At 39.8% G+C, this 15,455-nt stretch overlaps 1 protein-coding gene across 4 annotated transcripts in view; it reads left to right on the top strand.

The window, feature by feature from the left end:
• Positions 1–15,455, top strand: part of SULF2 (sulfatase 2) — an 84,534-nt gene that overhangs the window by 63,064 nt on the left and 6,015 nt on the right. For all 4 annotated transcript variants that reach the window (XM_068208132.1, XM_068208131.1, XM_068208133.1 and 1 more), the window contains exons 11-14: positions 8,069–8,276; positions 10,848–11,091; positions 12,923–13,019; positions 14,715–14,809. In XM_068208132.1, the coding sequence (XP_068064233.1) occupies positions 8,069–8,276; positions 10,848–11,091; positions 12,923–13,019; positions 14,715–14,809 (644 nt within the window). The remainder of the gene's footprint in view (positions 1–8,068; positions 8,277–10,847; positions 11,092–12,922; positions 13,020–14,714; positions 14,810–15,455) is intronic.

A 15,455-nucleotide genomic window follows, 5' to 3' on the forward strand; every position in this document is an offset into this window, starting at 1 on the left:
AAGGAGAGGTAAATAAAGCTTTGAATATGAGGTGGAGAATTTGAAATTCTGCTTTGTGAGCATGCAAGTTTGTGAATACAGGTCTATTGCCACAAAGTGATTTTTGCAAATTTTTCACTCTCCTTAACCTGTATTTGTTTTGGTAAGAGAGTACCAAGATCATGGAGAAGAGGCTATTCATAGTGTCTAAAACCTTGTTTCACAGTCCACTATGTGGAATTTTTTTGGCATCGCTAATATATGTAAATTCTTTTGAGAGCAACGGGAATCTGTGTGTTGCCATGTTTTGTTTTTCAGCTATTAGGGTTTGGTGTGTGTTAGTTATTTGCATCCAACAAAGGGTGACTGTAGAATCAGATGAAAGAGCAGCTCAGCATTTATATTCAAGGATTTAAAAGAGATGAGCTCTTCCCACATGAAATAAAAAAGAAAAAAAAATTATCCTAGTACCTAATGGCTTCCACACAATTTTTTTATTTTTAGTGTAGTGGCCTTTCATCTGAAGCTGGCTGGTGAGTGGAAGCTGACCCATTTTTATCTAGTAGCCTGCATTAATGTGCTTTTGTGGAAGCCAATTATGATACCAGCATTGCTCTGTAGAGTATTCCCAGTAACACCACGGTATCATAACAACAGCTGCACAAAATCTCCCTTTAAGTAAGTTGCCAATTTTGTGCACATTTGATAAACATGCAATACCCGCCGCAGTGCTGATTGCTATAGGGAATCTATGCTGTACATGTAAGAACTCCCAAAATTAAAAGACAGTAATTTTTTCTTTAGAAGGATCTGGCGTAGTACAATAATACTGCTACCTCCTGAAGAGAAAAAGTTGCCTGATTTCACATGATTTCCTTTTCAAATACATTTTATTTTCAAAGCTTTATTTACATACAAATCTGATACAAGTAGAAATTGCCTTTAAATAGCATTAGAAGTATCATTTTATATGACAGTTTTCACAGAAAACATTCAAAATGAAAATATTTGCACTTTGTTTCTTGCAAGTGTTCTGCAAATGAAAGGTTTGACGTAGAGTCTTCCCTCCAATTGCTTTGTACTATACCAGGATCATGAAGGGATACTGTCTTTTGTAACTGGCCTGAAGATACCATAAGTAAAAGCACATGCTTTACTTGCTCAGTGCCCCCAGTTCTCTCACGTAACTTGGCATACCAGTAATGAAAACTATTCTGATCAGTGTGTGCTTTCCTTGTCAGTTCAGAAAAGGCACCTCTACATAATATTCCTGATTCCACCACAATCATTATTAGCCTTTGCTTAGTGCCAAGGGAGGACAAATAGCAAAAAAATGGCTTATATTTTCTCCTTTTTCTGAGGCCACTGTAGTTTGGGGTTGTATCAGCCAGACCTAGGAAACAGTGTTAGGTTTTGGAAGGAATCTTTTTAAAAATTAGACAGATCCAAAACTTTCTTCCCATGTTTTGTGGTTTATTGGTACTTTTGTTTCTAGCAGAGATATACTGAGGTTATGAAAGAATTTAAGTTCTCTTGATAAGTGACATATATCAAGCCAGCTAAAGTCCAGATAACTTCAATAGCACTTTCGGCTGATCTTTGGAGTTCCTGAATTTCAGAACAAGTTGCACATTATCAACTTTCAGGATCAAATTCTTAATCTGTGGTTTGTTGCAGTGTGATAATAGTGATTACAGCAAGAAATGACTTGCTGATAACTTCATACATTAAAAAATTTATCAGCCCTGGAACCAATAAAATTAGGAGGCAACAAACAATGAAAATTAAAATAATGATGATTTATCAAGGCTGTTATCTGAGGATTGCATTCCTTATGAAAAACTGTAATTAACAAAACTGTTTTCCTCCTTGAAATAGAAATAGCCTGTAATGATTTTCAGAGGCTATTTTACTTATTGGATTTTTTTGCTTGTTGCTTCACAAACTCAAAAAATTTGCATTTCTAGGTAAGAGATTTTTTTACTTCTTGTCATTACAGTATTGGCTTTTGTATGTAACTTGCTGAAATTGACACTAAAATATAATAAAAACCCCAGGTTTTACAAGTATCCTGATATGGGTAGTGGTGTACTTTAGTTAAAAGACTACTGGAGGTCAGGAAACTGGCTTTAGTCTCAGAGGCTCAGTTTGGAACCTCAAACAAATTACTTCCCCTTTTAGTGCTGCTGGTTTTTTTATTCACAACTACTGTAATTTCTGCTAAGGCTGCACTGACTTCTTAGCTTGTGCAATGCCTAATGCAGCAGTTGGGACCATTTGATACCACAACCCAATTATTATATTAATAATAAATTAATTATATAATTGTAATCTTAAAATCAGCTGGATACCTGATTCTTCGTTTGTGATTGTCCCACCTACCTCATGTCAGCTACAGTTTGTGGCATTAAAAAACCCTCAAAATATTCTGTCAATAAATTTTTTATCTATCTAATAATTTGAAAGTTTGAGTGGTATGTAGCGTGTGACAACTGAAATTGAGCTGAGAGTTCAGCGGTCCAAATCTCCAAAAATCATGAGTCAGTGTAATGAAATTATGTTACGTTGGAATGAAAACCAGGCAGTGGTCTTCATTTATATACTGATAACACGAAGTAGAGGAAACCAAACAATCCTTTGCCAGTGGGAGAATAGGAATAAGGTACCGGGGAAAGGGGTGAACCCAGCAAAAATGTTAAAATGTTAAGGAAGTAATACCTCTTGGGAAGAACTAAGGAACTGGGCATAATCAATCAAACAAATAGCTGAGAAGAGAGAGGTCTGACTGCATGAATCGGAGAGATGTTGTGAAGAAGACATGGACTGATTATTTTAAGTCAACTAGAACAGAGAAGTAGTAATGTGTATGAGACAAACAATGGTAAATTCAAGTTGTCTGTTCCCTGAACCTACTACTATCTGAGCAGTAGGAGAAGCTGCCAGCAAAAACAACAGAACTTGTTGTAGAGTAAGGTCTTGTGTGTGTGTCTCTGGATTTTGTTATTTTGTCCTCATTAGCCCTATGGAAAGTAACACAAGGAGCAAACCACAGCAGAGAGGAGGTAACTAAACTGTAACTCTACTGTTTCTTAAAAGGAAAAAAAGTGTATCCTGACTACTCATTAATCAATTAGACTGGAAGTTAGAGTAGTTTTAGCCATTAAAGCAGTTTGTCTGTAGCTCACCATTTAATGTGGCAGCAACACTGGGTTCAGAAAGCATCTGCTTAAATTATAGACCGATACTACTGATGTGTTTTTCTCAGGTTGTTGGCAAACACAGAAGAATTTATTGTCCTATAGAAACTTGGATTCCTAGAGTTGTTAGGGAGACTTGCTGGCAGCTCAGTGATCAAACTGTTTCACTTTTAACTTTTCTGTAAAATAAGATGGAATCTCTTTGGCATAACAAAAAAAAAAAAAAAAAAAAAAAAACCCCACCAAAAAACAAAACAACAAAAAAAAAAAACCAAAACAAAAAACCACAAACAAAAAAAATCCAAACAAAAAAAAACCAAACCAAAAACCACAAAACCAACAAAAACCAGCTGCTGAGAGACACAGAATGATGAATTAGGGCTCAGCTCTGACAGATATGTGTTTCAATGGAATATTTCCTAGCAAGACTTACATGATTGGCTATTTTCCCTCAAAGAAAGAAGTGTCAGTTGAGAGACATTCACTGAAGGAAATGAGTGAATTGTAGGAAAAAATCCTACAGGGAAAGTCATGGCTATTTATTTCTGATTGGGGCTTCAGATAATGACTTTGAATCTGTGATTGCTGTAATGGTAAGAAGACATTGATGCACAATAATGCAAAACCCACTTCATGGTGATAAGGGCTGTGAAGGAAATAATAGTTTTTTAACACAGACAAAAATACAATATGTCTTTTTCTGGTAATAAGTCATTTGCATGTTCAAGGTAAATAGTGTTACTGAAAGGGAACAAGGCATCTGTTCAGTCTACAACTCTTGCCATTAAGATTCATGTTTCATAGATATTGTAGTCCTAATTTAGTCTTGGATACATATAGCAGATAGTTTAGGCTGGAGAGAGCATGTTTCAAAGTGTGGTTTGATTTTTTTCTTCCTTTGCAGTGTGCATTTGAACAAGATTTCTGTTCACTGCCAGCAACTTGTCTGTTAAACTAATAAAGCCCAGACTTTCTGCTTTGCAAGCAAATAGCTGGGTAGCATGAGCTGTGCAATGGAAAGTGTGGATAGGGGATGAAGCAGAAGCATCAGAACAAGCATAGCACAGCTGGTGACAGAAAGCATGAGCACAGCAGCTAACTTGGCCTGAGGATGGTGGGAAGTCTCCAGCTGGAACAGCTTTGATGTTAAAAGGAGGTAACTGGAAAGTTTTGCACAATGTGAGCTTGACAGACTTCAGGATATATTGCAAAAGCCATTTATGTGATGGTTTGAGTAGCTGTTCTGCCATGCTTTGCAGAGGGAATCTGCAAGAAGACAGGTTCTTCACTTGGAATTTTGATACGAGCTGGGATGAAGATTGCGGAGCAGTCTGGGTTTTCCACTGAGTTTTGGTTGGTGTTAAACTCCCCTCTCTTTCAGGACTTTCTGCTTTTGAGGTGTTATAAGCCAGAAGTCTTGATTTAAGAACATATCATTTGCCCTAATAAAGAAAATAACTGAAAAGTTTGGGGCAGATGGTGAACTAAGAGCTTTTAGTTTTCTTGACAGTTGCATTAATCCACTATTTATAAAGAATTATGTTTTGCTGCTTGATAGTTATCATGTCTACCTGTGAGCCAAAGTATCTCTGGGGCACTCTGAAGTTATTGATATAGAGATTTAATTAATTGATTATCTCTTAAAAAATATTTTAGTTACTTCCAGAGTTTTCCACAGGTATATGCATGATCACAGAATTGCATAATGGTTGGAAAGGACCTCATGGATCATCTCTTCCAACCTCCCTGCTCAGGCAGGGTCATTCTAGAGCACACAGCACAGGACTTTCTGGAATCTCTCCAGGGGTATTCTCTACACTCTCTGGCCAGTATGTTCCAGTGTTGAGTCATCTGCACAGTAAAGAAGTTCTTCCTCATATTCAAGTGGAACTTCCTGTTTATCAGTTTCTGCCCATTGCCCCTTGTCCTGCTGGCAGCACTGCGCAGAGCACTCTGACCCCCTCCACCGACAGCCGCGGGTGAGGTCTCCTCTTAGCTGAACAGCCCCAGCTCCCTCAGCCTTTCCTTGGCAGGGAGGTGCTCCAGTCCCTTCATCTCCTCAGCCTCTGCTGGACCTACTCCAGGAGCTACATGTTTCTCTTGCTCCAAGGAGCCCAGAACTGGACACAGCACTCCAGATGTGCCTCACTAGGGCTGAGTAGAGTGGCAGGATCAGCTCAGGGAACTGACAACACACTTCAGGACACCGTTGGCACTCTTGGCCCCCAAGACACACTGCTGACTCATGGACAACTTATTGTCCACCAGGACTCCCCAGGTCCTTCTCCACAGGGCAGATGGTGTGCTGTGCACTAGAAAGCAATTTCAAATGCCAGAATTAACAGTGTTTAAATCTTCCTAATGGTTAAGAGAGGTTTTCACATTTCTCTTGCAATTCCTGCCCTCTTCCTCTAGGTTTGAAAGCATCCTGTGGAAATGACTGCATCTGATAGAGCCATGATATCAACCTAGAGAATTTGCTTTTGGACCTACAAGCAGACCAAGGATAAGCTGTTGAATCCCAAACATATTCACACAGATGCCCGTATCTGTTTTGGGGAAAAAAGCAAAGGCTTGAGACTTTCCTTCCCCTGTTCTCCAGCCCCCAACACCGCCCCCCCCACCATGTATTCAATTTTTTCCTCTAATGTAATTTAGGTAGATCTGCACTGCAGTCATTCAGCAGTGGGGCCTGTTAATGCATGCAATGTGCCCTTCAGTAAAGTCTTTGAGATGTTTTCACTGTAGCATACAGCTGCACCAAAAACTAAAGGATTTTTTTCCAGTTCACCTGGAAGGGAAAAATGAGCATCAATCTCTTGACAAGACATGAAAGAAATAGAGAAAAAAAAATTGGTGACATATCAGAGTACTTGCAGTAATTCTCATCATGGCACTGAACTTTCCCTCTGTTGAAACTTCATTTTTCATGTATTAAAATGTACCTAGAGCATAGAGCTGTACTGAGCAGAAAATGCAGTTTGTTTATATATTTTCGAAAATAATGTTCAGATGACATGGGAAACAGCAACAAACATTTTTACATCTCTTTTAGTTGTGAAAGAAAGCATTGCTCATTCTAGTAAAATAACTTTTAGTTGAAACCTCAGTCTGTATGTACATCAATCAGTGTTAGGCATTTATAAAAGTAAGAGAGGAATTTATTCTTCAGATATTAATTTGTTACTGAATCTAGGTAAATATGTATGGCTTTACAGATGAAGATAGTCATGCAAAGATCTTATTGACAGTATCTCTCCTTGATTTCCTGAGTCATTGCGCTGTAAGTTAAGCTGGATTTATCTGCATCAGAGCAAGGCTGGGCTTTCAGGAGGCTGAACACAGATACAGCTCAGGAGATTTGGCATCCAGGTGTCTGAGGAAATCAGTGGGCATACCATAAAATGGATTATTTTAAATGAGAGGTTCTGCCACAGTGATAGGTAAATGTGCCGTAACTGGCCACTTCACTTTTGACTCCTATTAAAGTCTAATAAAAGCACAGTGATAATAAAGCACAGTGATCTTGTTTTCTTACTTTGCTGTCCTGCAAACAATGGAGTGAATGTCAATAGAAAATATATGCTTTGTTGTCCCAGCCTTTGCACACCTTGCTGTGCAAACTGAAGTGGCTGACTCTCCCTCATAGAGCTGCAGGCTGCTGTAAAATATCATCTTGCCTGGAAGATGCTGCTGTTTTTACTTCTGTTCTTTTATTTGGAAAATTCTCAATATTCCAGTGAGTCCTGGAAGAATTGGCTTACAGGATTTTGTAATAGGGAAGAAGAGGAACGTTTCTCTTGACTCAACAAGAAGCTGAGTGTTTCTGAGAAACTTTTTTTAAAGCAGTAGCAACTGCTACTGTAAGGAGTTTTTTATGTGTCTCTAAGCCTCTGTAGCTAGCAAAGTGTTGATAAATTAAGGAGTCAGTGAAATAATTTGTGATGTACCTGAGAAGTGAGTAGAACTTCTGTGCCAGGTTGAAGGCAGCTAAACTCCCTTGCCCTTGGTACAGCTCTGACAGCAGCGCGAAGGAACTGTGAGCAAGTTACTTCAGATTTTGAGTATCAGAGTGAATTGGAGATAGGGAACAGTATTTTCTCTAGTTTGAGTGTGAGAGGGAGGGGTTTCTCACTTCAGACATCCAGTGCAGCTCACCCTTACAAGTCAAGCCCAAGTGTGTTGAAGGGAAAAAGCTATTAAGGAAACCACTTGAGATGGAGATAAACTCATGAGGACTTCTGAGCTGAGGACTTCTGCAGCTGATCTGACCCTTTAAAAGGTCATTGAAGAGAAACAGGCACTTTTGTAGAGCAATCCTGGAGAACACTTCATCCCTGGAGGAGTTCAAGGACAGGTTGGATGGAGCTCTGGAAAACCGGATCTAGTGAAAGGTTATGCATATGGCACGTGCATAATCTAGCATATGGCAGGGGGGTGGAGGGAGATGGTCTTTAAGGTCCCTTCCAACCCAAGCCAGTATATGATTCTATCTGGAGAGCTTCCATAAAGCTGGAGGGTTTTGGTCCTACTGCACTGAGAGTTATAATAAGACTGTCAGGATTAGGATACAGCTTGAATGTCCTTGGTTTATGCTGCAGTTATGCTTCTGAAAGTTGTCGCTTACCACCTTCATGTTTTTAGCTGTAGTATTGATTTTTAAAATAAATTTTAATTGTTCTACCTCCAAGAGGCAAGCTCAGAAACAAATGCAATGGTGTTCTGAAGAGTTGCTGTTTTGTCTGAAAATGGAAGATTGCAAAAATCTGGTTTGATAATAGGTGATAGGTGAGCCCCATTTTACTACAAGGAATATCTGATAAATTGCTGGAGCTGGCCATGAGACGTACCACAGTTGGGACAGATTTTTAATAACCAAGTTTTTCTTCTAGAAATGGCAGTGTGTGGAAGATGCCAGTGGAAAACTCAAGCTGCACAAGTGCAAGGGAATGGCAGACTTGGCAGCGGCAAGCAACGGCAAAGGCACCTCCAATATTTTGCCCAAGTATTACAACAGGAATAGCGAAGACTGCAATTGTGAAGATAATGAATATAAGCTGAGCCACATCAGACAGAGAAAGAAACTTTTCTCCAAGAAAAGTAAGAAAACCTGCTGCATCTTCTGTCTCTGCCTTAGAAAGCTGTTATTTGCTAACTCACATAATTGTCTTGACAATCATAGGCATTGAATTGTGTTAGCATATTTCCTGTGTATCTTAACTATGAAACAGCATGTCTCATATTGGACAATCAGAGATGAGGCTATCTGGCTGTAGGAAGAATGTTTCATTCTGGAGAATGCAGTGCCCATGCTGAAAAGGCAAATTGCACACAGTTACATAGTCTGTGGAACATGAATAGTGTTATACAGCAAATACCTCAATTTTCAGTAGCTCCTGCAATACTTGGAGCTGTTACTTCAGTAATTTATTTTCAATAAGGATGTGTGTACTTTGTTATTGAAGCTGCTTGATTCTAACATCCTTTTCTTCTGCTCAGTCAGCAGAGATAAGGCTGACTTTTAATCAGACATAACAGCCAAAGGGGGTGACTATTACTGGTTTCCTTGGCACAGAAGGAAAGCCCATTTTACTGACTCTGTTAAACCTTAGTCAGACTAACACGTATATTTTAGGTATGTAGTTTAATTATAGATTAGAGGTAAATGGCAACACGGAATTATTAGTTACTTGTAATGTTCCTTTCATCTCACTCCACAAATACAGAACCTTAATTATTTAGCAGATTAGCCTTTTTATATAATGGCACAAACTTGAAACACAGAGTTTAAATTTATTTTCTCCCATTATATTTGCCTTGCAAGCTGATTAGTAGTTACTAAGCAAATTCTTAGTTGAAAAAGAAATTACTGGTTCCATCAACTATACTTGATATTTAAATATGTGCTACAGCCGACAATCTGTAAAGAACACTAGAATCTGTACTTATTTAACTACATTTTTTTAAGTCACAGAAGGAAGTTAAGTCATGGGGAGTCAACAGCAGTAGATGGAAGGCAATGCGGACAGGAAAACAAAGTGAGGGCAATATTATGCTAGCTAATAATACTTAGCACTTACTTAAGTGCTTCTCATTGTTGCTTTCACAACACCCAAAGGAGGTGGTTAAGTGTATAATTACCTTTAGTTTATGTAAGTAGGAAGTTGAGGTAGAAAAAAGTGAAACTTGCTCCCTCTCACAGAGGGATCAGAATGGTGCTTTTTTCCCCCTGTGTTCTGGGCAGATGAGACGGAGTTTATACTACAACCTTCAGCTCATTAGCCTCATTGAACCTTAAGGTATAAACTTCAGCAACATAAAACAGGATCTTGACAATCACATTGCCTTGCTTGTGTCTAAAGTAAAGTATTTGCCTCCACAGATGCTCCACCCATCTTCCCACATCCGGGGTGTGCTATACAGGGAAGAGGTTAGCTTGGACCTATTGACAGAGACCTTTTCATTGGTGTTGGCTATTCTTCTACATGCATTTATCTAATAAATCACACACCAAATGCAAGTGAGACCAAAGCAATACAAGTCAAGGTGACATACCAAGGTTTTTCAAAACAGCTTATGTGGAAACTGTCTCATTGGACTATGGTTAGTCAAGAGAGTGACCTGGACACTCATGATGAGTATTTGGGTTTTTATGACCTGTTCTGTGAGACTTGGGATAAAGTGTGCCTCGTGAGTGCCTCTCAGCAGTCACTGGTGGTGAGCAGGAAATACAGTCAGAGATGGACCCCATCATACAGGAGGGAAGTTTAAATATAGATTTAGATTTCATAACTACGTTCTCTTTTTGCCATTCCAGACCAAACAGAAGAGGAGTTCTGGGGATTTGGGCTGGAATGGAGAACTTTGGAAAATAGTAATAGGGAATAGAAGATCAATAAGAATCTCATACTGCACAGTGGCAATTCATAACAAATGTTTCATTTTGCTTTTGAGCTGCAAATGCAGAAGCAAAGTTTGAGGGAGTACATAGCATTGGAGGGTGGTGCTTCACGGACGAACTGACTGTCTGGGCTGCACATCAGGGAAAGAATTGCAAAGAAAAGAACTGCATGTGGATAAAAATAAAGATTCAAATATTAATCCCTTCCAAAAAAAAAAAAAAAATCAAGGATCTAGCCCTAGCCTTGAAGAATAGAACTGGGAAAAGGCTCATGCTGAGCACTGGGAATACCGGGACAACTTCAAGAATGTGTTGCAGGAATCCTAGCAGGGAAGAATTTTATGGTGGACAGCAGAAAAGCGCAGAGAACTGGTCCCTGAGGGTGTCTGGTGGCCTGGCTGTCATGACTGTCACAGTTAGTGCTTAAGGTGTGACTGCCATCTGGTGACTGTGGGGGAAGAGCAAGCATCCATTTGAACAAGCTATTTGTTCTCACTGGTGCTGAACTAGACCATTTTTCCCCCTTTGCCATTCTTTTGTGTTTGCCTTGTACCTACCCTCTCATGCTCTGAGGTGTCCCTCCACCCACCTGTACTTCCATCCGTGCCAAAGTTAAGGAAGCAGCAGCTCAGAGGACAACTGCAACAAACACTGTCACCCAGTTAATTCCAAACAGCATAGTCTGGGCTGGGGTTTTTCCTTCCAAGAGCCACAAAGAGGAGCAAATTGTAACATGCTGTTTCTGCTGCTCTTCCGCTTTTTCCATGCAGAATTCAAACCAAGCTATGTCCGGCATCGCTCTATCCGTTCTGTATCTGTTGAGCTGGATGGAGCTGCCTATCACCTGGCTTTAGTGGATGGATACCAGCCCATCTCACCAAGGAATATCACCAAGCGGCACAAAGTGCAGAGCGCTGTTTTCCACGAGGAGGAAGATAGAGACATGGGGGAATATAGTGGCACTGGTAGCATTGCAGAGTACACAGCCCCTAATCTGATCAAAGTGACCCACAGGTAAGTGCACATGGTAGGTTTTTAAAAGCTTTTGCTCCTTAAGTGACTGCTTTTTTGATAAATGCGTGGATTGAAGTGTGCTAAGCATGTTGTGTCCCTTTTGGATACCCAGTCTAGCTTCACTAAAATTCTTACTCCCATGTGTACAATAGTCTTCAGTTTTGTTTTATTTTTCTCAGTGCGGAGGTGCATGAAGCTCCTGAAGAGCTGCAGCAATTCTTTTGTCTTCTGCATTGGGTGGAGACAGTAGCCACTCATCAGTGCATGTGTTTGCAGTGAGAACAAGCAAAACAGTTGGCAACAGGGGTGTTAACCCTGCATGAAACCAGGAGAGGCCTTACTCCAGGAAATTAGTGTGCAGTGGGGTAACCTGGCCTGGCTGGACACCGAAGGCCCTGACTGGAGCATGAACTGTTTTTTTGTCAGTGGTTGCTTTGTACAGTTTTCTGTAAGCAGTGCTAGGAGAGGAAAATCTGTATTATGAATGAAGTTGGATGGACAAGAAGCATTGGGAAATGGAACATACTGAGAGAGAAGGAAGGCAATTATCTGACCACTCTAACAGCTAAAAATAATTTCCTTGGTGGTGCATCTAGGGACTGATTATGTCTCTTCAGCTGTACTTTAATTCATTTAGTCACCATTTCCATTTGTGAGTTATCAGAAAATCCACCAATCATTATTGATTACATGCTTTATATTGTTTAATGACTAGCTCATGTAAGCATGCAGGAGCCAGGTAGCTGCTGTTGACATCTGTGTTTTCCATTTGACTTCTGTTCACAGAAGTGAATTAGAAACTCACCAATATGAGGAAATGTAGGCATCAGAGAATTGTGCTCTCTTACCCTGGCTCATATGAATGTTCAGGACCCTTAAATCACTGGGTTTTTTTTGTTTTTTTTTTTTTTTTTCCTTCTGGAAAAAATTGAATTTACTTTTGCTGCCTTAGTGGGTGAATCCCAGATTTGTACAAGGAATTGTCAGAAAGATTGTACATTATTCATGAGCCTTCCCTAGCTGAAAAGAAGGCCGTGGGACAACATACATGAGGTGGTTTAAAGAAAATAAAGGAGCACTGCAAATATTCAGCTTTAATTTAAACAAGCATTCAGAAATGGCTGCATGGTATTCAACCCCTAATAAACTTTCCAGGTAAATCTGTCAAGTGGTGATTTTTGCTTTCTTCTTTATTAAATAATTTAAAAAACTGGATTTCACTGGAAGTTAGTGAAACATAAAGGTTTTATATTGTCAGAGGGTGTTTTGCTTTCAAAGTGAAGGAGATTTCCTTGAAAGATTTTATCACTTTTGTAGAAAATAGTAAAACCTCCTTGCTTATGGTTTGTTTTCTTGTTTCTTCTCTTTTCTTTATGTTGTAGTAACACATCTTATAAGGAAGTATTTCATCCTTGCTCCTACCCCTGCGTCACTTAATTATGCATCAGGAAATTGCTTCTGATGCTTGCTTTCAATGCTTGCTACTTAGTAATGATTATTTATGCGGAAAGTCTAATGTATAAGCAAGAATTCTGTGTAGCATGATTTACATGGAGAAATGAAAGAGTCAACAGGTTCTGCTTGATAGAAATACTCTCATTGAATTTTTCCACTTAAAAATTTCCATGGCAACTCAAACCCAGACTTCCTTCCTGGTTCAGAGCACAATTGTATTTTCTTGAATGAACATTGTTTTTTGAATTCTGCATGTCATTTTTAATCCATGGTCTCATTTGTCCTGGAGCTGTGTTATTAAGAGCAGCTGTTTGCATTGCTCCGTGTGTGTGTGTGTATCCACTGTAATAAACACTGCTTACTTTTCCATGCCAAGGTGCTATATCCTGGAGAACGATACTGTTCAGTGTGACACAGATCTGTACAGGTCACTGCAAGCTTGGAAGGACCATAAACTTCATATTGACCATGAGGTGAGTGATGTTTTCAGTGTGTGTTTTTAGAGTTGTGGGCTGATAGGATCATGCTGACTGTCTGTGTCTGCCTCTGGGTGTCTTTGTCCCTCCGTGAAACCGTCTGAATTTGCTGGCTGATTTCAGAATAGACATTTCAGAAATAATTAAATTATTACAAGTTTGTGAAGACAAGATGCTAAGTGGAGGAGAGAACTGCAGCTGAAAGCACAGCTAAGAAATGTCATATGCCTTATGAGACAAGACTTAAGACTGTCCCCACCCTGGGAAAAAAATTAATCTGGATCTTTTTAACATCTTAGTAGTCCTGTTCCCCAGTGGAGAACCTCTCAAAACACAGTTCTTCAGTATCAAACATAAAGGCCCAAGGAAAAGTGAGCTTCATTAGTTTTGGTGCTTCTAGAATTAATTTCTTTTGCTTGCTACTGTTTTCTTGACCTTGCACTTAGGAATTGAATTTTTTTCATAGGATTGTGTATATGGAGAACCTGGAGGTAATTTGCTCTATGAAATTTGCCAGTAAAACTATCGGACATTTTTGCCACTAATATTCAATAATATTAGCTCAAACCCTTCATGTGTATTGTGTTTGAAAGAGGGTCTAAGGACCAGGTAAGGATGGAACAAATGCCAAAGAGAAGCATAAAGGATGGACGTCCTGTAATCTCTTACCAAATTACATAAATTCACAGTGAAGTTCTATGTAAGAACTTCCTGGTCCCCTTTTCTTGTAAAGGTTGACGCACAGGGCAGATACTTGAAAACTTACTAGTTTGCTAAGATTAAAAAAGGGCAATTTTAATATTACCACGGTCCTCTAATTGTTTTTTTCTTCAGAAAATGTAGCCAATATGGAGTGTCAAAGGAAATGAACACATTTCTGTCCAGTTGTGTTCCTGATTTAGGGTCACAGGGCTGGGTGCTTTGTCCATTTTCCTTGAACACTCTGTCCTGTCTCTGCTTCAACAGTCATGAGCTTCTACTACACCTATGGTCACTGATGGCTAATGGTAGTTCTGCAGAGACTGTTGCTCACGTTAGATTACTTTAATTTTTCTGCTGTGTAGAAGCCTGCAATATCTGAATGGAAATGGGCCATGCTGTATTTAAGCCAGACTGAGCAAAAGAAGGAGTTTCATTTAGTGAAAAAAAAAAGGCAGTTTAAATCAAACCTCATGGGTGGCACAATTAACTGCTAATTGCTATCCCATGTGTCCAGACACTGCTAAAGCCTGCTTGCTGCTTTGCTTTTTCAAAACCTCTGAAGAGGGGATTTCAGATCACTCCTGCCCCATCCCCTTCCCAGTGTCAGAACATGCTGAAATTTAATGACTTTGTTTTCCTTTGGGCAGCCTTTCTCCCCTTGCAAATCTGCTGTAGAGCACAAGAGGCAAAATCACAGTGGATGCAGGAGTGTCTGTCTACCTGCGACTGTGTGTACCCCCCGGCAGCACTGCATTCTGCTTTCAGAGTCAGGAATCAGAGCAGGCAAACGGCACCAGCTTCCTCCTACTATAATTTCCTTCTGGAAAGCTAGATAATTTGAAAATGCTTCTTCGTGGTGAGAGCCACAGAAGATACTGTAGAGGAAGGTCTTGGTGACAGTAGAATGAGTTTGAGAAGGTTAGAATAACACTAAATCATGCTGGGTTTTTTTTTTTTTTCATGCTGTCTTTGTGCCTTTTTTTTTTTTAGATTGAAACTTTGCAAAATAAAATAAAAAACCTGAGGGAGGTGAGAGGTCATCTAAAAAAGAAGCGACCTGAAGAGTGTGATTGTAACAAGCTAAGGTATTTTTTTGTGTACTTCCAAATACTTACTTGTAGTGTGCAACTGTAACTGATTTATGTCCTCACAGGAGAGATCAGGATCTGGTTTGTTCAGTGGTTGCTTGCTGACTGTACTCCTGTGTACACATTCAGGGGAAGTTAGGCTGCTGCACAAGTACAAGGCCCACTGTCTGCCAGGCAGGAGTTTACCTGGACAATCGAGCTCTTGCTCTTCAAGTAAGCACAACAGAAAATCTTCCAAAATCAAAAGGTAACCCAAACAGAATTTGCCCCTGAGAAAAGTTGTTCAGAAAGAGACCCAGGAACACCTTCCCCTGCTCATGGTGATGACAGAGCCAGCTCTGAGGCTGCTGAGAGCCAGGTATCACTGAGAGGACTGCAGCCACAGTGGCAGAATAGATATCACCAAAAAAAGGAAAACTTGAGTCTGAATGGAGTCAAAACTGCTAGGCAACTGTGCTTAAGCTGCGACTAAAGCACCTGTTACCAAGTAGACTCTGTGAGAGGGTGTGGATAAAACTTCTCTATCTTACTGGTGTCACAGAATGCCTTTTCCAAGATAATGCTTAAAACCTCGGAGGTGCAACATACTCTACAGATAGGATGTTTATAATTGTTGTGGACTGGGGATGTGGCCTGCATGGAT

The sequence above is a fragment of the Anomalospiza imberbis genome, chromosome 17 (assembly GCF_031753505.1).
Source record: "Anomalospiza imberbis isolate Cuckoo-Finch-1a 21T00152 chromosome 17, ASM3175350v1, whole genome shotgun sequence".
Classification (NCBI taxonomy): Eukaryota; Metazoa; Chordata; class Aves; order Passeriformes; family Viduidae; genus Anomalospiza; species Anomalospiza imberbis.